The 24437-nt window shown below is 39.6% G+C and overlaps 1 protein-coding gene across 1 annotated transcript in view; it reads right to left on the bottom strand.

The window, feature by feature from the left end:
• Positions 1-23250, bottom strand: part of LOC120877676 (probable maltase-glucoamylase 2) — an 89997-nt gene extending 66747 nt beyond the window's left edge. Inside the window, exons 1-10 of the mRNA XM_040260030.1 lie at positions 23145-23250; positions 19371-19450; positions 8688-8811; positions 8474-8583; positions 8028-8182; positions 7030-7201; positions 4091-4190; positions 2419-2531; positions 886-1011; positions 18-149 (exon numbers count right to left, since the gene is read on the bottom strand). Of these exons, the coding sequence (XP_040115964.1) occupies positions 18-149; positions 886-1011; positions 2419-2531; positions 4091-4190; positions 7030-7201; positions 8028-8182; positions 8474-8583; positions 8688-8811; positions 19371-19450; positions 23145-23250 (1218 nt within the window). The remainder of the gene's footprint in view (positions 1-17; positions 150-885; positions 1012-2418; positions 2532-4090; positions 4191-7029; positions 7202-8027; positions 8183-8473; positions 8584-8687; positions 8812-19370; positions 19451-23144) is intronic.
• Between the last annotated feature and the right edge of the window lie 1187 nt (positions 23251-24437).

The raw sequence follows: 24437 nt of genomic DNA, 5'->3' as shown, positions 1-24437 counted from the left end.
TAAGTGTTTGAACGTACCATAATAATTACATATTTCAGTCCATTTTTATGTAACTCTTTGGCAAAATCTGAGAGACCACGGAAAGCCACTCCATCAATAGTGAAATCCTTCTTTTCATCCATATAGTCTATGTCAGAGTACTGGACATCCTGAAAGACAGTGCTGGCCAATTAGAACCGAGAAATAGGATCATGCTGATGGAAGATATTATAGCTCTGGTTCTTGGTAATTAAAACTGAAACCATAGTTCTTAACTATCCCAGAACTGTCCAGACTTGGCTATATTCTAGGAGTAAAGAAACCCTTTCTGAAAGATTCCAGCCCTCTCAGATTGCAGGTTTGCCTTTTCAGACCAATAGAAGCGTGTCATGAGGAATTGAGAAGAACGTGAGGTAGGGACTGGGTCTTGTTCATCCTTGTAACTTGAGAACTTGGATGCTTGACATAAAACAAGTTCTCTTTAAAGTGTGTTTGAATGAGTATATTAGTAATGTTATAACCATGTTCTAACTTGGAGCCTAAATATGGAACTAGAATAGATGATAAGAGGAGAAAACTGGTCTTCTTGCCCTAAAACTGCCAGAGTAATAATTAACAAAGATAAATAACAAAAGCATAGAGCTTTAACTAACCAAACTCTCATGCATGTGTATGTTTTGTGTTTGCATAGCATCCTATGAGAAATAGGTGTTATTCTTAATGAGAAGATTGAAATGTGAAGGGGTTAAGTGACATTTCCCAAAGTCATGGGTGCATGAGTCTGTGGGGGTCGACTGGGGCTTTGTTGATAGGCTCTTGGATTCCAGATGCCATTTCTCTCCAACCTACTACATACTCCAAAACATATGAAGTTCTTCTAAGTTGATAAGAGAAGTTCCAGCTTACATATGGGATCTCAGCTTCACGAGTTCGGTTTACAACATTTTTCAATCCATCAATGCCACCATAATTCCTGCGACTAAGCTGGAACCCAAGACTCCAGTAGGGAGGCAAGAATGGTCGTCCAACAAGCTGAAAAAATAAATAAAGAAGTGTCTAAGCATTTAGAACACGCACTGTCACACCACGTCTGACACAGAAAATACTCCCTTCACTTCATTTTCTCTTAAGCCCTCAGATCTAAAAATGGTGAAGCCAAGAATAACCTCCTAGGGCAATCTGCAAAATTCCACAGCTCACCTAACTACCTAAATGTATTCCTGACAAGAGCAACATCAGAAAACAGTGGGATTTGCAGGTAATGCTTGAATCACAATATAATATTGGGGGAAAGAAAGAAGCAACATTCATTCACTCGGTGAATCTTTTCTAAGTGTTGATATTGTAGCAAAGGATTGACAAGGCACTTGGGATATAGTGGCATACAGCAAAAGTGATTCCTGCTCTCACATCGGTGTCTAATTTCAGACAGCAATAAGTGCTAGGCATAAAGCATCAGGACTAATATTGAATGGGGATGGATGAAGAACTAATGGACTATGTTTAAAATGTAATCCTATAAGTTGCTCAAGCCAACATTCTGAGAAGATCTCACATGCAGCCCTGTCTTAACTGTTCCCTGAGGGCCACTGTCTTGTCCTTCCTTATGAGAGTCGCCTCAGCAGAGACTCTCATGCCTCTGAGTCCCCATGCAGTATATTTGCATCTTATTAGTAGCACTGATTATAAGGTGTTTCCTATTACTATTATTTCAGGCTTTGTTGTATTTCTCCTCTGTTATTATAAATTGTGCCATCTTGAACAAATCACCTCATTTTTCTGTACCTGGTGCTTTTCGTCTGTAGCATAGAAAGTTTAGGCTAAATGCTGTCTAAAGTTCTTTCCTGCCCTAAGTAGCACAGTTCCTTTTCCATAGTTTCTTTTCACTAATTTTTTTTTTAATTTGTTGAATGAATGAATAGATTTTGCTGATCTGTGGCCTTAGATCTTATCTTTGGAATGATTCATCATACAAAGATGGGCTCCTTGAAATCAGGAACAGGATGGCATCTAAATTAGTTTTGCATTTCTCAAGCCTTGCACAGGGCCTCTTCAGCATGTAGAAGGCGCTCAATAAATGTGCATCAAATTAAATGAACAGCTGGGACTTTCCCGGTGATCCCATGACTAAGACGCTGCGCTCTCAATGCAGGAGACCCAGGCTCAACCCCTGGTCAGGGAACTAGATTCCACATTACACGACTAAGATCTGGTACAGCCAAACAAACAAACGTGCTTCCAGCTAATGAAAGACTCGCAGTCCCAGCATTCGGAATCCATAATTCACTCACAACTTTAATTGTTCTCCTGTTAATTTATAATGAATGTATGAGATGACAGCAATAAATAATGATTGTGTGAGCATGTGGGCATGCTATGTTGCTGCAGTCGTGTCTAACTCCATGCAACCTTCTAATTATCTAAACACTAAGCCCGTACCTCCAGGTATTCCTGAACCACTTGTTCTGGAGTATTTCCCAGGAAAACATAGAAGTCAAGGATACCCCCGATCGTGCGGTACGTGACGGCAGGAGCGGGCTGAAGGGTGACCTCTGAAAGCAGTTAAGATAAGAGTTCTTAGAATGTTATAGTTGAAAATATACCCATCTCTGCAATATGAATGCCTGAGTTATCCAAAACAGGCTCAGTCTCATTTTTAAAGAGTTGAAAATCACACATGTTTTTTCCTTTGGATGATTGCTGAAGTTTATCAAAATACTCAGTTCAGTTCAGTTCAGCCACCCAGTCTAACAACTCTTTGCAACCCCATGGACTGCTGCACGCCAGGCTTCCCTGTCCATCACCAACTCCCGGAGCTTGCTCAAACTCATGTCCATCTAGTCGGTGACACCATCCAGCCATGTCATCCTCTGTCATCCCCTTCTCCTCCTGCCTTCAATCTTTCCTAGCATCAGGGTCTTTTCCATTGAGTCAGTTCTTCACATCATTTGGCCAAAGTATTGGACTTTCAGCTTCAGCATAAGTCCTTCCAATCAATATTCAGGACTGATTTCCTTTAGGATAGACTGGTTGAATCTCCTTGCAGTCCAAGGGACTCTCAAGAGGCTTATCCAACACCATAGTTCAAAAGCATCAGTTCTTCGGCACTCAGCTTTCTTCACAGTCCAACTCTTCCATCCACACATGACCACAGGAAAAACCATAGCCTTGACTAGATGGACCTTTGTAGGCGAAGTAATGTCTCTGCTTTTTAATATGCTGTCTAGGTTTGTCATAGCCTTTCTTCCAAGGAACAAGTGTCTTAATTTCATGGCTACAGTCACCATCTGCAGTGATTTTTAAGTCCAAGAAAATAAAGTCTGTCTCTGTTTCCATTGTTTCCCCATCTATTTGCCATCAAGTGATGGGACTGGATGCCACGATCTTCGCTTTTTGAATGTTGAGTTTTAAGCCAGCTTTTTCACTCCCCTCTTTCACTTTCATCAGAGGCTCTTCAGTTCATCAAAATATTCATCATCAAAATATCATTCATCAGTTCATCAAAATATTCAGTTCACCAGAATATCAAAATATTAAATGAATAAAATACTAATGAATTTATTTTTTAAGAGAAAGGACAAAATCTGTTCTAATCTAACCATATAAAAATACAAATGCCTGGGATCTGTGAGTAATTTAGCCTGAAGGAAAAGTTTTTAAAATCTTATTAGATGAGCTTACAGTTAAAAAATAAAAATGAACTCTTATTCTAGCACCATTAGTGCAGAAACTAGAGGCAGATGGGGTAGCCTGTGAGAAACCCTACCAAACACAGCCTTGTTATATACAAACAGACAGCATAGTTTGAAGTTGAAATCTACAGGTATCTTTGGAAGGTGTCTATCAATGGAGTCTATTATCTATAAAATATTATGGGTAACATTGCATCAATAGAGAACACTGAAGCAGTTTTCAATGAAAATAGCTTCCAGCTTGAAGTGGATTTGTAAACAGGTTAATCTATGTTTGAGTTTCAGTTTCTATAGAAATATATTGTAGGCCTAATATATTAATACCTTCAACTTTAAACAATGATCTCACTATGAAAACCATTTTTATAAAAGCAGCATTACAAGACATATTGCTGCCAAGATAAAGAGATGTTTCCTACCCATGGCGTTACTGTTCATCAGAAAAACCCCGAAAGAGAAGCCACTGGTGTCCTCTAGGCACAAGAAGAACGTGTGAGCTCCATATAGATTAATCATGCCCTGACAACAGAAATAAAAAGAAATAATGGTAGTACCTGTTGAAAACATTTTTATTCATCCTAAAATAAAATCAAAAGCCATGCACAATAGATACTCTGTCAACATTTGAGGTACTTTAGTACTGTACCAAAGAGGTTTCGCAATGGTAACATCAACAGGCAAGTGGACAGACAAAGTATGGTGTATCCATCCAAAGGAACGCTATTAGTAATAAATAAGAACTGAAATACTGATTCATGATACAAGTGTCAACCTCATAAATGACTTTCCTGTTGTTGTTTTCTTTTTAACCGAGCCAGGCCAAACTTATTTTCTGAAATATGTTTTTTAATTTAATTTTACTTATTTGACCACATTGTGCAGCATGTGGGATCTTAGTTCCCCAACCAGGGATTGAACTTGTGCCCCCTGCAGTGGAACCGCAGAGTCCTAACCACTGGATCACCTGGGAAGTCTCATCAACCTCATGAACTCTATGGTTAAGTGAAAAGAACAGACACAAAAGACCATATACTACACAATTCTATTCATGTAAAACATCCAAAAAAGTCAAATCTATCCAGACAGAAAGCAGATTAGTGACTGGGGCTGGAGTAGGCAACTGGGATAGGGATGGGATTAAATCTAAAAGAGAAGGAGGGATCCTACTGGGGAAACGAAAAGGTTCTGAAACTGGATTATGATGATGGTTGCACAACTCAGTAGATTATTAAATTATACACTGAAACTAAAATTATTAAATTATAAAGTTATTAAACTGTACACAAAACAGATAAATATCATGGTATAAATCATATCTCCAGCAAATCAACCTGAATATTCATTGGAAGGGCTGATGCTTAAGCTAAAGCTCCAATACTTTGGCCATCTGATTCAAAGAATTGACTCATTAGAAAAGACCCTGATGTTGGGAAAGATAAAAGGCAGGAGGAGAAGGGGACGACAGAGGATAAGATGGTTGGATGGCATCACTGACTCAACGGGCATGAGTATGAGCAAACTCCAGGAGATGGTGAAGTACAGGGAAGCCTGATGAAGGACAGGGAAGCCTGGTGTGCTGTAGTCCCTGGGGTCTCAAAGAGCAGAACACGACTGAGTGACTAAATAACAACAACCATCAAATTATTTTTTAATTGGAAAATATTGTCAACGACACACAATAAAATGCTGGCAGAAAAAGAGAATATGATGAGCAATTTTGAATTTCTTCTTTATGCCTAACTATTTCCCAATTTTTCTATAAATAACATACAAAAGTTTAAAATTTTTAAGAAGATACTGAATCACTCACAAGGCTGTGATGAGCACTGATACAAAAAGAGAGACTGTGTATAAATGTAAGTACTATAAAAATAGAAGATATTGAGATTATAATACACAGAAGGCTTTATGAAAGCTCCTGGTATGATGTGTTAAACTTAGCCCTTGATACAGACCTGATCACCGTAAATTCCAGGAGATGAGGAGAAAGAGAGTGAGCATGATATGCAAAGGACGGAAGGCCAGCAGGCCTATGCAAAATTAGGCTGGTTTTGAAATTATAGCCAGGAAGACTCACAACATCAGCACTTGGATAGAAAGAAAGTGAAAGTGTTAGTCACTCACTCGTGTCTGACTCTTTGTGACCCCATGGACTGCAGCCCACCAGGCTCCTCTGTCCATGGGATTCTCCAGGCGAGAATGGGAATGGGTTGCCATTTCCTTCTCCAGGGGATCTTCCCCACCCCGGGATCAAACCTGGGTCTCCCACACTGCAGGGAGACTCTACCAACTGAGCCATCAGGGAAGCTTCACTTGGAGAGAAAACAGGCTATGTTTTTAAAAATATTAAAAAGAAAGAAGGAGAGGTGGAGGGGATGAGGGAAGACAAGAAAGAGAAAAGAAAGGGAAGGGGAGAGACAGAGGAGAAAGGAAGGGAGAGAGGGATGGAGGAAGGACTCCTGAACTACAAGTAAGTCACTGCTCGAAACCAGCTTTTCTCCCTTTGTAATGTGCCTGTGATTCACTTGTGGGTCTTGTTGAAAGGCAGGTTCTGATTCGTAGGTCTGGGCTAAGGCCTGAGGTTCTGCGTTTCTAACAAGCTCCCGGGTAATGCCAACATCACTGTCTCTGGAATACACATCAATCAGCAGAACAAAGCAGCCAAAAGAGGCTTTTTTTTTTTTTTTAGTCTACAAAGTTCTACTGAGAATGGTCCCTGATGAAGCTTTTCCCTAGACACTACTCAGTTACTGAAGGCAAACAAAGGTATTTTGCAGATGTTTTTTCTAGTATACATTAAGCTGTAATATAATCATTAAATTATATTTTCCTTTAGGACTTCCCTGGCAGTCCAGTGGTTAAGATTCCAAGCTTCCATTGCAGGGAACAGGTTCGACCTCCAGTGGGGAAACTAAGATCCCACATGCCATGCAGTGCTGCTGCTGCTGCTGCTAAGTCACTTCAGTCGTGTCCGACTCTGTGTGACCCCATAGATAGCAGCCCACCAGGCTCCCCCATCCCTGGGATTCTCCAGGCAAGAACACTGGAGTGGGTTGCCATTTCCTTCGCCAATGCCATGCAATGCAGCCATAAATAAATACGAAAACTTTCTCATAAAAAAACTGTATTTTCCTTTAAAAGTGAGATGCTTTTCAAAATCTCTATATTACTGATTGTAAGTTTATAAACCTTATGAACAAATATTCTTCAACACAGATCTATATAAATTGGGCAAAATATCAATGTAACTTCATAGGTTACATTACTTGATTGTCTGCTTTACTTTGTAGGTTACTTCCTGGAAAGAAGAGTAGGCACTGCTTGCTGTGAGCCATCGGCAGGAGGCCAGGAACCTCACCTCGGTAGGGGTGGCATCCCGGGTGAAGATGGGCCAAGTCTTCCAGGTCATGTTGTGGCGATACTGCTGGTGCACGTGTTCGCCCAGCCCGTACACGTTGGCACTGGGCAGTCGCATGGAGAGCTGCAGGTACTGCTGGGCAAACTGGAGGGGCCCAATGCTGGTGTCCAACCTGGAGAAAGGGCCGTGGAGTAAGAGCGGGAGTCAACCAACAGCTCTCTGTGCCAGCAACCTCTCTGCTTCCCTGCCTGTCCACTCGGGGAACAGCTGTTTCAGGTGTACCATTATCTGCTTATATGCTACCTTTGAATGTCCTTCTAGGGTGTCTCCGATTCTTTGATTCTCAAGGAGCACAGCCCTGGAAACATGAGGCCAGCTATTCAATGCAACCCCATCCATCTACTTCCATCAGCATCCTGCCAGGCACCACTCTGGATGCTTTACAAATAACATCTCAGCACACACAGCAACAGTGGCTGTTTTGATTCCAAGGAAATGGAGACTGAGGAGGTGAGATAATTTGCCTAGGATCACACAGCTGAGTGGTAATTCAGTGTGACAAGATTGCATAGATTTCACTGACATTATTATCCTTATATTTTCTCCAGTACAATTTCTGGTTTAAGTTTAAGCTGCTGTTAGGTGCTTATTGGTAAGTTTCTCAGGAAATAATACTTTGGAATGATAAATAGTGAAGTTGTAGTTCCAGTGTAAATGGTAATCTAAAAGAGTAACATTACCACTTTTAAAATATACATGAGTCATAAAGGTATTTACATAACTGAGCAAATGAGCACATTACATTTCAGTATTCTTTGTTCTGCGATCATGACAGATTCCCAGTGTTAATGATTTACAGTAACAGCTTTGACATTTTTCAGGTTCAAACATTTTCCCGAGTCATACTCATCTCTTCAACTACCTGCAATTAAGTCAGAATGAATGCCACTCACTGGGACGTATATTCAAAGGTACACAAAGAAGGTTGAAAAACTCACAAGACTCTTTTGTTGCTGGTCCTCATTATTTTGATGCTGAAGGGTTTGTGAATGACTTCTAGATGATAGCTCAAATTGGAAGCATCAGCATTCCCATCAAAGAGCCTAACATTTTCATGGGGTACTTCATAGCGCATGTTATTGAAATCAGTGATCTGTCAGATGGAAAACCGAAAGGACACTTCTTTTTAGAGATTCTACAAAAATTTTCACTCTCAACCCCCAGTAATGACAGCTTCTAATTCTTGACCCTGGGTTTCCTGATTTGAAAAGGAAATAAAAAAGTCCCTCATCAAATAAACATCTATCCATCCTATCAGGAGATTGCTGCAGACAGAATCAAAGGCACCTCCTGCCTCCAGAGCTTATAAAGGAGAATGATCTGAACCCAGCATGGAGGCTCCGCTGTCTGCAGAGATGTCTTCAATGTTAACTATCAAGCTAACCTTAAAATGGAAACGATTGGATGTCTGATGTTCAGCTGTGAAGAGGGTGTCGATTATGTCATATCCAAACAGAGATGGTGATGGCAACCTTCTCAACCGGGCAGTATACACTAGAGGTCAAGGAAGGAGAGAGAAGTATTTGGTCTTTATTTTGCAGTTAACTTATCTGGTCCATATAAAGTGATCCCCAGGGCAACATTAGAGCAGTGCTCACCTGTGCTTGTATTGTTAACCCAATTGCTGATTTCATAGCCCCAGTTCCTGGGGAAGAAGCACCAGGGGATGGTAGTATCTGGCACAGGTTTCCAGCAGCACTTATATTTCTGTCTGCAGACATCCTATAACAACAGCACAGAATGAGCATTACATGAAATGAAGGAAAATACTAGTCATCTATTTATTTGTAACCAATTTTGCTCCAAGAAGAATTTCTGATGGGGCACAATTCCATTCAGTCATGTATTTATTCTTCTTTTATTTATACAATTATCCATCCATCCAATATGCATGCATTACCTACTCAACAAGGAAATATTGATAATAATACAGATAAATAAGACCCCGTTCTTGCCTTTAGCAAACTTGCAGTCTACTTGTAAATACAGGTACTCACAATATGATGAGTGCTGCAATGGTGTGCCCAGGGGCTGAGGGGACACACACTCCAGCCACAATGTCCAGCCTAGAAGACTGGGGTGGAGTGGGTATAGGGTGGGCTTCCAGGTAAGTGAAAGGTAAGTCCAACCCTAATTCACTAGGAGGGGTTAGACACATGACCAGCAGAGCAGGACTCCGAGCAGAGAAAGCAGCAATGTGCAAGAGACTCAGTAAATACGTAAGTTCATTGTGCCGAGAATACCAAGGGAGAGAAATGAGACTGGAGGCTCACAGTATCCATATCAACAGTGAGTTGAATGCTGGACCTAGCACTATGGACTTTCTCACGAGGAAGAGTCATGGAAATAGCTAGCAATATGTGGATTCCCAAGTGGTGCTAGTGGTAAAGAACCTGCCTGCCAATGCAGGTGAGACATAAGAGATTTGGGTTGGATCCCAGGGTTGGGACAATCCCCTGGAGGAGGGCACGGCAACCCACTCCAGCATTCTTGTCCGGAGAATCCCATGGACAGAGGAGACTGGCGGGCTACAGTCCATGAGATTGCAAAGAGTTGGACATGACTGAAGTGAGTTAGCATGCACACGGCATGAAGAAATGCATTTCTAAGAAGTAAGAAAAGGAAAGCAAAGGAACACAGAGAAAGTTAAGATCAAACTAGGATAGACAGTGATGTCAAACAAATTTACAGTGTCCACAAGATAAAAATAAACCACACGTGGTTTCTCACAGTGGTTTGATTATAGATTTTTTAAAATTACTATCATTTGGTGAGATGTATTTTCTAAAGTTCCTACAATTTTTTTTTATGTGTTCCCCATCCTGAACCCCCTCCCACCTCCCTCCCCATCCCATCCCTCAGGGTCAGCCCAGTGCACCAGCCCTGAGCACCCTGTCTCATGCATCAAACCTGGATTGGCAATCTGTTTCACATGTGATAATATACATGTTTCAATGATAGATTAATTTACATAAAATTTGTTTTGTTATAATAAATTAAATAGATGGCAAGTTGAACCAAAACATTGAAATAAGCACAGGTATTCATCTCTCCACCCAACTGATTCTACGTGAATTGACAGAAGTATCATTAAGAAAGAAATTACAAATCCATTGTAAAACAGCAAAATATAGTTCAGTACGGCAGACCAGAAAAGTTATGAAATTCCTGAAACACAGAAAATCAACTTTATCAGCTCTAGGGAAAACACATATTCATAGCTGAAAACACAAGAGAAGAAAAAGAACTGCTCCAAGTCAGGTAGGTGTGGAGAAGTGGAAGAGAAACCTGGGATGTAGCCCTGAATGATTAATTGGGAAGCTCTCACAGCTACTGGTTGGCTCCTGCTAATGGGTGGGCACCCGAAAGTGTTTATTCCTAGGTTAAGGGACTGAGGGAGCTTCCCAGGAGGCTCAGTGGTCAAGAATCCGCCTGCCAATGCACGAGATGCTGGGGACATAGGTTTGATCCTTGGATCGGGAAGATCCCCCTGGAGGAGGAAATGACAACCACTGCAGTATTCTTGCCTGGAAAATTCCATAGCCAGAGGAGCCTGGTGGGCTATAGTCCATGGGGTCACAAAGGGTCAGACACAACTGAGCAACTGAGTAAGGGAGTGAGGAGACATGCTGGGAGCCAGAAGGTATCGCAGCAGCTATTAAACTGCCGCCCCTCCTCCACAGGCCACCAGCACCACCTCCAGATAAGTATCCATTTTTCTCTCCATCAGCCCTCTCCTTCTCAATTCTCAGTATGAGCTAAGGTAAATAGGACAGGCAGTCATAAATAATGAAATATGAAGATGACAGTCAAGCCACCCAACATTTGAGAGAAACAAACATCATTATCCATTCATGACCACTGGAAAAACCATAGCTTTGACTAGACAGACCTTTGTTGGCAAAGTAATGTCTCTGCTTTTTAATATGCTGTCTAGGTTGGTCATAACTTTCCTTCCAAGGAGTAAGCGTCTTTTAATTTCATGGCTGCAGTCACCATCTGCAGTGATTTTGGAGCCCAAAAAAGAGCACTGAGGAATTGATGCTTTTGAACTGTGGTGTTGGAGAAGATTCTTATGAGTCCCTTGGACTTCAAGGAGATGCAACCAATCTATCCTAAGGGAAATCAGTCCTGAATATTCATTGGAAGAATTGATGCTGAAGCTGAAACTGCAATACTTTGGCCACCTCATGCGAAGAACAGACTCATTTGAAAAGACCCTGAAGCTGGGAAAGATTGAAGGCAAGAGGAGAAGGGATGACAGAGGATGAGATGGTTGGATGGCATCGCTGACTCTATGGACATGAGTTTGAGTAAGCTCTGGGAATTGGTGATGGACAGGGAAGCCTGGCATGCCGCAGTACATGGGGTTGCAAAGAGTCGGACACAACTGAGTGACTGAACTGAACATCATGATAGGAAGGGGCCAAGCTTAATAAACAAATTGGAGGAAGCAGTTAATAGAAAAATTATTATTAGCCTTCAAAATAAATATAATTACTACCTTCAGACACGGGCATACAGCAGTTGCTTCCATTAAGAAAAGTAGTAGAGTGTTGAAAGTGAAGATATCTAACAGCAAGGTTTAAAACTCAATATTTGTACTGAATAACAAAAAGAAAACAATAAAAGAAAGATGCATCAAGGCAATAAAATAGTTTTAATTCAATTTAAAATTATCTAAGAACATAATACACAAAGATAAATAAATGGAAGAAGAAAGGGTAAGTTAAGTGACCAATGGACTCACAGAGCAACATTCAGCTAGAAGATTCCAAAAGGAGTAAACAGAGAAATAGAGGAGGAAAGAGGGAACCAAGGAAAGAGACAAAATAATGTTATATATCACGAGCAACTTAATATACAACACAGGAAACTGGTAAAGAACAAAATAAAGCCATAAAAGCTACATGAAAAACTAATAAGTAAAAGCAGTAATTAATGAAACAGAAAAGAAGCAAGTACCTACAATCAATTCAAAACATGAAATTTTTTTCCCAGGTAATAATCTAAGAATTTGTGCTATTGTGTTGTCAGCAAGCATTGTAAAGTAAGCCAGACATCCCCATGAAATAGACCTAGCTTCTACTATTGATTTGAAATTCTATTTTTATTATAAACTAAATTTAAGTGTACAAATATGAGAATATGCATATGTGTTTGCTGCTGCTGCTGCTAAGTCACGTCAATCATGTCCGACTTTGTGCGACCCCATAGATGACGGCCCACCAGGCTCCTGTCCCTGGGATTCTCCAGGCAAGCATACTGGAGTGGGTTGCCATTTCCTTCTCCAGTGCATGAAAGTGAAAAGTGAAAGTGAAGTTGCTCAGTCCTGTCCAACTCTTCAAGACTCCATGGACTGCAGCCTACCAGGCTCCTCTGTCCATGGGATTTCCTAGGCAAGAGTACTGGAGTGGGTTGCCATTGCCTTCTCCAAATATGTGTTTAAGGACTTCTTATTATATTCTAATGGTGTACATATCAATTGCTGCTGTAATTACACACTGATAACTATTATAGTGTGAAGACATGTTTTGGTATTAGTTTGGCAGATAAATAAACCTAAAGGGGACTCTTTGAAAAGATCTAAGAAATATGAAAACATAATCAAGTCTTATTTTGACAAAGAGGGAGGAGGGCAAACAAGATTAAGAACCAAAAAATGCAGAATGACACCAGATACTAGGATTTTTTTAACATAAATAAGGATTAAGAGAAAACTGTTTACACAAATATTTACCAATGAATGGTAAACTGTAATTTGAATCTTCAAATAGTGAAACATTAGATAATTAAGATTAGATAAGAAGAGATAAAAAATCAAATGACCATTAACCATGAAAATTATAAAAAGTAGTCAAAGGCCTTTCCCTAAAAAAATTATATTTTGCCCTTATGATTTAGGGAATAGAATATTCTCATGTAACATATATATATATTTTCAGAACAAGGTAAAAACGTTTTCTGATTAATTTTATTAAATTAAAATAATCCTGGCAACAAACTAGATAAAGAGAGGCCAAGCAAAGAATCAAATAAAAATATATAAGCCAATTTCACTTTAAAAAGACAGATATGTAAAATTTTAATAAAATGTTAGCAATCTGAACTCATTAGGGTATTCAAAGAATTAACTCATAATAGTCAAGAGAGGATTCTCAAGAGAATGCTACAGTGGTTCAAAATTAAGAAATCTTTTTAGTATAATTCACAACATTGACCAAAAAAAAAAATTATATGATCATCTCAAGCACTTTTTAAGACACAAAAATGACCCAAATTTTAAAAGCAAGTTATTAAATAAGATATATAGTACAACTAAATTCAGGTGAAAACAAAACCAAAAATATATAAATATATGTACAAAATATATAAAAACCTATGTTAACATAGGCAAAGCTTAGAAAGATCAAGAGAAAGATAAATACAAAGCTCTTGACCTGGTTCTGGGGAGGTGATTTGGAAATAAAGAGAAAGCATTACAAATATGGACTTTCCTATTTTTATTTTGTACATAAGTAAAAGTCTGAATCTTTCATACTAAAGAAATAGATCCAAGTATAGATTTTGTGATTTAAAAAACAAAGAATATGTCACAATACTACTCATTTAGAAAGTATTTTAGATGCTGGTCTCTAACAGTCAGACACCACTGAGCAACTTCACTTTCACTTTTCACTTTCATGCATTGGAGAAGGAAATGGAAGCCCACTCCAGTCTTCTTGCCTGAAGAATCCTAGGGACAAGGGAGCCTGGTGGGCTGCCGTCTATGGGGTCGCGCAGAGTTGGACATGACTGAAGCGACTTAGCAGCAGCAGCAACAACAACATCTATTATAATTGCTCTGAAAAATCACAGTATAAATGTGTATGCCTGTGACTGATTCATGTTGATGTATGGCAGAAACCTATGCAATATTGTAAGCAAGTATCCTCCAATTAAAAATAAGTTAATTAAATTAAAACAACTAAGTAAATATAACAGATCAATCTTTCACACTTATTATAACCAAGCAATTACACGGAAGGATAAGGAAGCCTGGCACGCTACAGTCCATGGGCTCGCAAAGAGTCAGACAGAACTTCAGTTCAGTTCAGTTCAGTTCAGCCGCTCAGTCGTGTCCGACTCTTTGCGACCCCATGAATCCAACACGCCAGGCCTCCCTGTCCATCACCAACTCCCAGAGTTTACCAAACTTATGTCCATCGAGTCAGTGGTGCTATGCAGCCATCTCATCCTCTGTCGTCCCCTTCTCCTCCTGCCCCCAATCCCTCCCAGCATCAGAGTCTTTTCCAATGAGTCAACTCTTTGCGTGAGGTGGCCAAAGTACTGGAGTTTCAGCTTGAGCATCATTCCTTCCAAAGAAATCCCAGGACAGATCTCCTTTAGAAAGGACTGGTTGGATCTCCTTGCAGTCCAAGGGACTCTCAAAAGTCTTCTCCAACACCACAGTTTTAAAGCATCAGTTCTTCGGCGCTCAGCTTTCTTCACAGTCCAACTCTCACATCCATACATGTCTACTGGAAAAACTATAGCCTTGACTAGACGGACCATTATTAGCAAAGTAATGTCTCTGTTTTTGAATATGCTTGTCTAGGTTGGTTGTAACTTTCCTTCCAAGGAGTAAGTGTCTTTTAATTTCATGGCACAATCACCATCTGCAGTGATTTTGGAGCCCCCAAAAATAAAGTCTGACACTGTTTCCACTGTTTCCCCATCTATTTCCCATGAAGTCATGGGACCAGATGCCATGATCTTCGTTTTCTGAATGTTGAGCTTTAAGCCAACTTTTTCACTCTCCTCTTTCACTTTCATCAAGAGGCTTTTTAGTTCCTCTTCATTGTCTGCCATAAGGGTGGTGTCACCTGCATTTCTGAGGTTATTGATATTTCTCCTGGCAATCTTGATTCCTGCTTGTGCTTCTTCCAGCCCAGCATTTCTCATGATGTACTCTGCATATAAGTTAAATAAGCAGGGTGACAATATACAGCCTTGACATACTCCTTTTCCTATTTGGAACCAGTCTGTTGTTCCATGTCCAGTTCTAACTGTTGCTTCCTGACCTGCATACAGATTTCTCAAGAGGCAGGTCAGGTGGTCTGGTATTCCCAACTCTCTCAGAATTTTCCACAGTTTCTTGTGATCCACACAGTCAAAGGCTTTGGCATAGTCAATAAAGCAGAAATAGATGTTTTTCTGGAACTCTCTTGTTTTTTTGATGATCCAGTGGATGTTGGCAATTTGATCTCTGGTTCCTCTGCCTTTTCTAAAACCAGCTTGAACATCTGGAAGTTTGCAGTTCACGTATTGCTGAAGCCTGGCTTGGAGAATTTTGAGCATTACTTTACTAGGTGTGAGATGAGTGCAATTGTGCGGTAGTTTGAGCATTCTTTGGCATTGCCTTTCTTTGGGATTGGAATGAAAACCAACCTTTTCCAGTCCTGTGGCCATTGCTGAGTTTTTCAAATTTGTTGGCATATTGAGTGCAGCACTTTCACAGCATCATCTTTCAGGATTTGAAATAGCTCAACTGGAATTCCATCACCTCCACTAGCTTTGTTCATAGTGATGCTTTCTAAGGCCCACTTGACTTCACATTCCAGGATGTCTGGCTCTAGATGAGTGATCACACCATTGTGATTATCCGGGTCGTGAAGATCTTTTTTGTACAGTTCTTCTGTGTATTCTTGCTACCTCTTCTTAATATCTTCTGCTTCTGTTAGCTCCATACCATTTCTGTCCTTTATTGAGCCCATCTTTGCATGAAATGTTCCCTTGGTATCTCTAATTTTCTTGAAGTAGGAAGTCAAGAAACACCTGAAGTAACAGGCAAATTTGGCCTTGGAGTATGGAATGAAGCAGGGCAAAGGCTAATAGAATTTTGCCAAGAGAACGCACTGGTCATAGCAGACACCTCTTCCAACAACACAAGAGAAGACTCTACACATGGACATCACCAGATGGTCAACACTGAAATCAGATTGATTATATTGTTTGCAGCCAAAGATGGAGAAACTCTATATGGACAGCAAAAACAAGACTGGGAGCTGACTGTGGCTCAGATCGTGAACTCCTTATTGCCTAATTCAGACTTAAATTGAAGAAAGTAGGGAAAACCACTAGACCATTCAGGTATGACCTAAATCAAATCCCTTATGATTATACAGTGGAAGTGAGAAATAGATTTAAGGGACTAGATCTGATAGACAGAGTGCCTGATGAACTATCGATGGAGGTTTGTGACATTGTACAAGAGACAGGGATCAAGACCATCCCCATGGAAAAGAAATGCAAAAAAGCAAAATGGCTGTCTGGGGAGGCCTTACAAATAGCTGTGAAAAGAAGAGAAGCAAAAAGCAAAGGAGGAAAGGAAAGATATAAGCATCTGAATGCAGAGTTCCAAAGAATAGCAAGGAGAGATAAGAAAGCTTTCCTCAGCAATCAATACAAAGAAACAGAGGAAAAGAACAGAATGGGAAAGACTAGAGATCTCTTTAAGAAAATTAGAGATACCAAGGGAACATTTCATGCAATGATGGGCTCAATATAGGACAGACACAACTTAGATGGAACAAAAATTACATTATAGCCATACAATCTCTTAAAAGTACTTACTAATTCTCCAAATATATAACCGATATTCCTGCTTCATCCTCTTTAAATACAAAATAGGTTGGAAGGGATCAGTGGAGAAGTTTGGGAATTTGGGGTAACTCCTAGGCTGTTGAGTTTCCTAAATCTGAGACAGGTATTTAAGTAGCCCTGCTACCTCTGAGACTGAGATCTTTAAAGTTCAAAAGGTCAGTTACATTGCCATAAACCGTTCCAAAGTCTACCAGCCTCTATTAAAAAAAAAAAAAAAAACACAAAAAACAGTTAAGACAAGAAATCCAATAAAGTCAGATAAAGACAACACTTGTGCATGAAGTCTGCCCAAACATTCCTGTCTCGGTTTTAAGGCACTTCCTCTATCCCAGACACCAGAAGTGAAACCTTTGAGATATACATATGGCCTTTTTGGTTTCCATAGTTACACAATAACAAAGATCATCATAAATTCACACCTGGATTATGGCAATTGACTCATAACAAATCTATCTCTGTGCTTTCCTTAGTACCAAACTTTTCTAAAGAGTACTCTTCAGTTGTCTTTCTCATAGATTTTTATGTCATTTTGCCCTCAGAAATTACTGACTAATGGAACTTGAGAACTGAAAATAGGCTTGGAAATTATCTTATTCAACTTCCATTTGAGGCAAGGATTTTTTTTCAGTAGAGTCTCTGATAGATGCTTTAATTCTATGAATGATGCGTAGCCAACTTCTTTCAAAATCAGAGATTCCTCTTTAGACTTACTATTTTACTTTTACTTTTAACATTTTATATTTTACTTTTAATGTTTACTGAAATGTTATTTCTTATATTATTTTGTATTATCATGAAAGATAATAAAGATAAAAATCCTATGAACTGGATTTTTCATTATGTATAATTATTTGCCTAGGGTATAACTGTATGGGTTGCTGTATTAGTCTCTCAGTTGTGTCTGACTCTTTGCGACCCCATGGACTATAGCCAGCCAGGCTCCTCTGTCCATGGGATTATCCAGGAAAGAATACTGGAGTGGGTAGCCATTCCTTCTCCAGGGGATCTCCCTGACTCAGGGGAGAATCCAGATCTCCTGCATTGACAGGCAGATTCTTTACATCTAAATCACCAGGGAAGCCTATATAAATATATACTCAATGACAATAAAATGAGCTATATAAACCACTTTAGAGACAATGAGAAATTAAAGTTGGTCAAATTGTATAATTAATATATGTTATAACATAATATATCAATATAATATATAAAATTTAATAAAATATTTAATAAATATAAAATAATCTTTAGTAATAAAAGAAGCACCAGTTAGCAAATATAATAAACTATATTTACAACAGAAACTTTGTATATGCAACATCTAGGAAAAATATTTCATAATACATATGTAACGAAATATAGCCTTCCCATTCTGTTGTTTTCCTCTGTTTCCTTGCACTGATCTCTGAGGAAGCCTTTCTTATCTCTCCTTGCTATTCTTTGGAACTCTGCATTCAGCTGCTTATAGCTTTCCTTTTCGCCTCTCTTCTTTTCACAGCTATTTGTAAGGCCTCCCCAGACAGCCATTTTGCTTTTTTGCATTTCTTTTCTATGGGGATGGTCTTGATCCCTGTCTCCAGAGGAGATCAGTCCTGGATGTTCATTGGAAGGACTGATGCTGAAGCTGAAACTCCAATACTTTGGCCACCTCATACGAAGAGTTGACTCATTGGAAAAGACCCTGATGCTGGAAGGGATTGGGGTCAGGAGGAGAAGGGGATGACAGAGGATGAGATGGCTGGATGGCATCACTGACTCGATGGACATGAGTTTGGGTGAACTCCGGGAGTTGGTGATGGACAGGGAGGCCTGGAGTGCTGCAATTCATGGGGTCACAACACAGTCAGACACAACTGAGCGACTGAACTGAACTGAACTGAATGAAATATATATGAAGACAGTTGAGAAATATGCATATATGTATAAAAGAGTTTAAATGAAAAGAGGTTGTATTGAATATGTTTTTAAAATGAGAATGTTTAAAATTATGTCACTGTTACCTAAATTAAACCTAAATTTTAATGCAGTCCTAATTATGGGATGTAGAATATAGAACATGAGATAAAGAAATACAGTCTAAATATGTATACCTTTATGATAAAGTCATTAAGTTACAACTAAGAAGGCTTCCAATCGTTGACATTCTTATGGAAACTACTCAAGTAGAAAATCTATGTTTTCTAACATGTGTTCATTGGGATGACTTGCCAGTAACATGATTTCAGAAGATTCTTGTTATAACAAGTCATTTGGGCTCTATAGCAACTCAGTCATTATATATGCCTGATGGCCTCTGTTCTCAAGGAATGTGAATGCAAGCCCTCAAACGTTAACCTTCCCATGACTCTCCTGGGAATCACGGTAGGACACATTCAGCAACACGGAGAACTCTCCCTCTATTCTGGACTTCAGACCCCACAGCCAGCCCTTTTGTTAGTTTCTCCTCCTCTTCCTTTTATACCTGGCTGCTTTCAATTTCCTCAGTGTTGCTGTTCATTTCATCAGGCAAGAAAGAAAGTGCTCCAAACCAGTCAAGAGGCCCATAATCCACTCTCTCTCCACCCTCTCCCCATGGCACATGCTCCTCTTTTCAGTAAAACCCAGCAGGCCCACAGCAAGGACCATTTTCCTCTGACCTCTGTCACCTCCTGGCCAGGGGCACAGTCTATCCTTTCTGATTCAGGGATTTCTGGACACTCTGGAACAAATGAAGCACCTGCAGAGAAATTAGAGGACGAAATTGAAAATGCGGTGTGTACTCACAGTCCTAAGGAAGAAGCGGTCCTAGACTTTCAGTCAATTCTCCAGTCAGTAATTGCTAGTAACTGGGATCTACGTTTGCATAGAATGTTTAACACTTCTCCAAGGGTTCAACATGTATACTTTTTGTTTTGCTGGGTGTTTTTTGAGATATAATTCACATACCATAAAATTCATGTGTTTAAAGTGTGTGATTCAATGGCTTATAATGTTTTACAAAGTTGTCCAATGATGACCATCTAATTCCAGAACATTTTCATCACCCCCAAAGAAACCATGTACTCATTAGTAGTCACTTCCCATTTCCTTCTTCTCCCAGTTCCTGGTAAACATGAATCTACTTTCTCTCTCTCTATAGATTTGCCTATTCTGAACATTCCATATAAACAGAATCATAAAATATGTGGCCTTTCACGTCTGGCTCCTACTTGGTGTAATGTTTTCAAGGTTCATTCATGTTGCAGCATGTAACAGTACTTTATTCTTTTTCATGGCTGAATCATATTTCATGATATAAATATAACACTTCTTAAAATCTACTCATCAGTTAACATACATTTGTCTTGTTTTCACTTATTAACTGTTCCCTTCCACAAGCTTCCCTTGTGGCTCAGCTGAAAGAATCTGCCTGCAATGCAGGAGACCTGGGTTTGATCCCAGAATTGGGAAGATCCCCTGGAGAAGGGAATGGCAACCCACTCCAATATTCTGGCCTGGAGAAGTTCAGGGATAGTCCATGGACTGTATAGTCGATGGGGTTGCAAATAGTCAGACATTTTTACTTCAATGGATGTAAAGGATATTTCGCTTGACTTGATTTCCCAAACAACTGATGATATTGACTGTTATTTTCATGGCTTATTGGCCATTTATAGACCTTCCATGAAGAAATGTCTGTTAACTCCTGTGCTCAATTTAGAAATTTGAATATTTTTCTTCTAATTTTGAGTCTTAAGGTTTACATATTCTGAATGCTAGACCATTTTCAAGCACATCATTCACAAATATGTTCCTCCTTTAGTGGACTGTCATTTCACTTCCTTGATAGTGTTCTTTGAAGCACAAAATTTTTTTATTTTGAAGTCCAATTTGCTCTTTTTTTTTTCTTTTGGCTGCTATGCTTTTTTTTGAGCATCATATCTAAGAAACTGTTGCTTAATCCAAAGACACAAATATTGATATTTATGCCTATGTTTTACTTAGAATTTTATAGTTTTGGCTGTTACATTTTGAGCTTTGATCCATTTTTAGTTATAGTTTTCATGTGCTAGTTGCTGCAGTCGTGTCTGACTCTTTGCTATCCCACACACTGTAGGCTTCCAGGCTCCTCTCTCCATGGGATTTTTCAGACAAGAATACTGGAGTGGGTTGCCGTTTCCTCCTCCATAGGATCTTCCCGACCCAGGATTGAACCCTCATCTCTTATGTCTTGCCGGGAGCCAACGTGAGGAATCCCGCCCATGGCAAAGGTCATGAAGAAGGAAGCCCAACAAAATGCAAAGGTGTGATCCAGTTTCAGGGGTTTCCCCTGGGTTTTCCTGAACATCTACCCCCAAAAACCAGAGTCTGCCTTCTTTATTGTACTGTGCTTTCCACTCTTCTGACATTCTCTGGAAAAAAAGTTAACTCAGGGCTTCAGTCTCCTGCATATGAAAGGAATGTTTCAGCTCAAACCCCTTTGATGGCTCTCTAACTTGCCTGACAGGTTCCCCCGGACTTTTACAATTCGTGAATTGCTTACAGCCCCCCAACCACAAGAGGCACAAAGCTTAAAGTGTCTTAGAGATACAGAGCCTTTTCTAAAGAGCTAAAAATTATATTGGTGATGGGTTTCACTGTTGAGTCAATGACTGCTGCCAGGCCTCCATATTCTTTATCTTTTAGGCACCTGAAGGATATTAATCAATGTAATTGGGATATAGAAAAAGGAATATAGTAGTTTTGATGTTAGCAACACTAGACTTTTGAGTTTCTTTTCCCTTTGTTATAAATCACTGTACTTCTTTCATTGTTATAAATTGTTGTGTCTTTGCTATGTAAGAATGTAACTTTATTTAGTGCTTTCTGAGAGTGGCACCAGACTTTGGGAAGAACAACATTTTTAAGACAAGTCTTCTGGTTGACAAATCCTATCAGAAAAGGGCCGTAAAATGTTAATTGGCCTTCTGGCCAGAAGATGATGTAAATCACCTAAGACTTGTGTATACAACTAGGTATGCAGAGAGAAAGCCTGGTCTCGATAAGAGTCAGGGCTGCTGACGCTGCATAATTTTATATTATCCATTAATCTCTATGTACAAAAAAAGGTATAAAAGGCCTTTCTGGACAATAGAGGATGGGCCAGTCACTGGACTGGTTTCCCCCGTGTCTTCTTTACTCTATTTTCAGGCTGAATTCCCATCTGGAACGCGGAGGCTCACCAAGTCTACTTACTTGCCCTGGCTTTTAAGATCCACGTGAAAGGGAGCCTAAGGCGGGGCACCCTTCAATATTCAAATGGGCTCCGGTGGCCCAACATAGATGGTGCAAATCTCTTGTCCTGAGGTATTATTAGCTTTCCCCGTAAACCAAGTTATTCAGCATCTTTTCTCCACTAAATTTTCCTACTACACTATTGCTTCCTAATCTCTTTTTATATTTCTAAATAAATAAGTTTTTCCTCGCCACGCTGTCCCCGCTTCGAATTACCCTGGATCCACCGAGGCTGGACCCCGGCAATGTTTCCTGCATGGGCAGGCAGATTCTTTACCATTCGTGCCACCTGGGAAGCCTAAAGAAAGTCTGTTTCCACCCGGTTTCAATCTGGGGAACTTGCGTGTGTAAGGTGAATGTGATAACCACTACACTATGGAAAGAAGGCCTGTATATTTTTTCATATCATCTCACAAAATCATAATTGTTCCTAGAAAATACCTCAATGTTTACTGTGAAGAGTGGTGAAAAGAATAAGTAAGTAGGATTATGCTATGGGTACAGGTTCTTTTCACTACACGCTAAATCTATATTGATATAGTGAGCTTTATCAAGCAGAGTAAACCTCAAACTCATTTTAAGAAAAGATTTTTGTATTGTGTATATTATTATTTGGAGTATAATGTGTGCAGGGAAGGCTTCCCTGGTGGCTCAGATGAAGGAAAGAAGACATTCTGTGGGATGTTTCTATGAGAGAAGAATCTCAAAGGTATCCATGAAGAAATCATAGGCATTTAATCAGAATATGGGCCGGAGGCAAATTGTAATTGACATATTTAGGCCAAGTTAATCAGTTCCTAACTCTACTGTAGCCCAATTTCTTTTTCCATAGTGTAAAGGGACTGGGGACTGTTTATTCTTCTTAAAGGCTTTTTTATTTCATTCAGGACTCTAGGTTGAAGGACAGGCATCTGATGAGTCTCATTTTGCATTTTGCTAAAATTACATGAAATGGGACTTGGGAGACCTTGAATATTACTAGCATTTAATTTTAGGTATAGTTGCAGAACAAGAACACAGCATTTGGAAATTTATCTAAATTAGTTGTGGATATAGACTGTGAATAATGCAATGTGGTGGCATGCTGAGGAATGAAGACATAAAAGGATGTCTTTGGCATCCTGAGGGGACTTCTGTTTCAATCCTTCCAACCCAATAGCCACAAGCGTCTCCCTTACCTGAAGGCTTCTCCAACAGAAGCATCAGCAAGAGGATATCTACAGCAAGTACAATTATGATGAAGATGATCAGAAGAATTTCCAATGCACTAAGCTTCCTCGCCATCTAGATGGACACAGGCAACAGGATTAAAGTAAACTGCAAAACCCCATCATTCCAAAAGAATAGGTAGGCATCCTGATTAGTCTACCAACTCCTTGCCAGTTGACTTGATTATCAGCATTCCTCTTTATGTAATCCAAGGAGTATCTGTTCCAGCTCATCACAGTGTCTCCAAGAAACTCTGGTCAGTGCATTCAACCCATGTAGGACTCTTGCCCTTTTTGTCTGCAAAGGGATTGATTACTGTCTAAGGAAAACTGTATCAGACATAAAGAACTGAAGGGAGAGGAGGAGGAGTAGAACAGAGAACGGGAGAGACAGGAAGGGTTGAGATGGCTCCAAAAGCCCTTGCAGATGCCACTTTGATCTTCACACCCTCCCTGGGCAAAGAAAGGACGGTCCACTCAGGGAGGGGGAAAGTAACAAAACCTGAATCCAAGTCTTCTTATTCTAATTCCTATGCCAGTGATGCTGAGGTGTTTGACTGTTTAGAGCTCACTAAGCCTTTTAAGAATAGGGTAACAAAAATGAAACTAGTCCTAATCTTCAATATAGTGCTTTCTTGTACGGTCATGGCACACAAATCCATGTAAATTTGGTGGCTCACAGTAGCTCTAAATATTGAGCCCAGACCCAAGCTCTAAACATCCGGCGTAGATACAACTTTTAAAATATTTGTTATTTTAGAGGGCATGAACTGAACTAGGAATCAAAGAACTTCAAATTCTTATCCTAGTTTTCATACTGACTGATGGGTATTTAAACTATTTGGATGTGTATTTCCAATATTATCTCAATATTCCAGACAAGATAACTATTTTGCAGCAACTATTTTATCTCCCTGCTTCTCAACTCAAGCTCTTCTATAAAAATTATCCATATCTGGGTAAGTTCTGGTCCTTTTCTCTCTCTTTGCAATGAAAGAGTTTTTTTCTCTTCTTGTCTCAGTGTAATCCTAGTATCTATTCCCTAGATCTCAGAGCCTTTGAATTTTTCAAACTTCTTATTCTACCAAGTATGCTTCTTCCCTCTTATATTATTCACCTCTCCTCCTGAATTTGCTCTTTCCTCTCATAAATATTAGGCTGGCCAAAAAGTTCACCTTAAACTCTGTTGATGACTTTCTATTCTTCTCTAGACCATTCTAGCTTTCTTTTTCCTTTCTTGGCAACTCTCCAAAATGATAATTC

This window comes from Oryx dammah, unplaced genomic scaffold (genome assembly GCF_014754425.2).
Source record: "Oryx dammah isolate SB20612 unplaced genomic scaffold, SCBI_Odam_1.1 HiC_scaffold_18, whole genome shotgun sequence".
Taxonomy (NCBI): domain Eukaryota; kingdom Metazoa; phylum Chordata; class Mammalia; order Artiodactyla; family Bovidae; genus Oryx; species Oryx dammah.
This window is presented reverse-complemented; position numbering and strand designations above follow the sequence as displayed.